The sequence below is a fragment of the Gavialis gangeticus genome, unplaced genomic scaffold (genome assembly GCF_001723915.1).
Source record: "Gavialis gangeticus isolate Ggan-Ray unplaced genomic scaffold, GavGan_comp1, whole genome shotgun sequence".
Taxonomy (NCBI): Eukaryota; Metazoa; Chordata; order Crocodylia; family Gavialidae; genus Gavialis; species Gavialis gangeticus.
This window is the reverse complement of record NW_017729009.1, coordinates 528729-530405: the sequence shown is the minus strand read 5'-3', so window position 1 is coordinate 530405 and position 1677 is coordinate 528729. Positions and strand designations below refer to the sequence as shown.

At 61.6% G+C, this 1677-nt stretch overlaps 1 protein-coding gene across 2 annotated transcripts in view; it reads right to left on the bottom strand.

Moving 5' to 3' along the window:
- DHX35 (DEAH-box helicase 35) overlaps positions 1 to 519 on the bottom strand; it is a 63975-nt gene extending 63456 nt beyond the window's left edge. For both annotated transcript variants that reach the window (XM_019509783.1, XM_019509784.1), the window contains exon 1: positions 454 to 519. In XM_019509783.1, the coding sequence (XP_019365328.1) occupies positions 454 to 493 (40 nt within the window). In that variant the 5' untranslated portion in view covers positions 494 to 519. The remainder of the gene's footprint in view (positions 1 to 453) is intronic.
- Positions 520 to 1677: the final 1158 nt, after the last annotated feature.

Below are 1677 nucleotides of genomic sequence, written 5' to 3'. Positions count from 1 at the left end.
GCCTGTCTTAGTTATTTGCAACAGGAAAACTGCTCTGCTATCTTTCTATAGGCAAAAAAAATCAGGAGTGAAAACAAGGGGCTAGCAGCTTCCAAGGGGGGAAGGTGGCACCTCACATCCATAAAGGTACACAGGTACCCATTGCCTCTTCTCCCCTGCTTAAACCCCGCAGCGCGGCCGGTGCTAGCGGTGCGGGGCCGGGGTCAAGCAAGGCTGTGGCTGGCGGGATCCCCTGCAATGGGGGCGGTGACGGGAGCTCCTCAGGGCACGTGGAAACTGAGCCCGGGGCAGGACACCGCCCACACCACGGCGGCAGCATCGAGGCGCCAGGCAGGTGCGTCCCCACGGCCGGGGTCGGAGGGGGCGCGTGCACCCGAGGAAGGGGCAGTCCCGGGAGCCCGGCACGACGGACCCACCCCCGCCCGAGGGGGAGGCCGCAGCTCCTGCCCTTACCCGGCTTCCAGAACTTCCCCGGGCCCGCGGGCGCCGCCATCTTGGGGGGAGGGGCCAGGAGGACGCGGGCGGTGGCGTCACGTGGTGCGGGCACGCCCCGCCTCCTCCCAAGCAGCGCTTCGCCCCCTCCCGAGCAGCGCCTGTCCCGTTTCCCGCGCGCGGCAGTGGCCCCTGGTTCGAGGTCGGGGGCAGGTTTCTGTTTGCCACAAAAGCGCGGGGGGTTCCTTTGAAGGAGAAAAACACGGGACGGAGAGGGCTTCCCCTTAAGGCCTGGCGGAGCCCCGACGTGGAAGGGGCGGTTTGCCCCCCCCCGCTGTCTGTGGGGGCAGGTTGAGGCCCCCAAGTGAGGCAGGGAGCGGGGGCGGGGCTGGCAGCTGAGGCAGGGGCTGGCTCCCACCCGCACGGCTGCGCGTTCCCGGGAGGAGGGTACCCTGTGGGGCACCCATGCGCCTCAGATCCGTGTGCGGGGCAGATGCCAGCAGCGGAAAAACCATGACTGCAAAGGCCGTTTTCCTAGTCGCTGGGGATAACCGCTTTTCTGGCAAGGTATCGGTAGATGCGTAGTGGGTGCACATGCACTGCCTGAGCATGGCGGGGCACCCCCTTCAAACAGGCACCGCTAACACTGCCCACGGCACCTGAGGGCAGTTGCTGCTCTTTGCCAAAGGCATCTACAGGTGGTCTTCGATCGCCACTGGCTGCCAGCAGCACTGCAGCAGCCTGCAGGAGCTTCCTGCTTGCCACCAACAGTGCCACCACCACTGCCTGCGGGAGCTCACCAGGTCCCACACCTTCGGGGGCACACAGCATTCATGGGTAGTACTTGAGTAAATGTAACCCCCCACTTAACGCTGTTTGGCTTAGCACTCATTGATACCTGATTTCACTTAGTGCTCAGTGACTTTCGTTATAACACTTCCAGTCACCATCTTGGGTCATTAAAAACACTTGCAGTTGCCATGCTGGATTGCCAGATACTTTCGGTTTCACTTAATTGGTTCCTGAAAAACCAAGTGTTAAGAGCACTAAGCAGGGTTGCCTGTATATAGTTAACCTCCCACTTTCCATAAAGTGGGCACAAAGCCAAGATCTTCCCACTGGAAATGAAATAGGAGGCACCTCCCTAGCTTGCTCCTGCAGCTGTACAGCTGAGGTCAAGCAAAACTCAGGGGCATCCAAACCTCAAGCCTCCAGGCTTGGGCCTGCACATAGGATGCCTGCCAA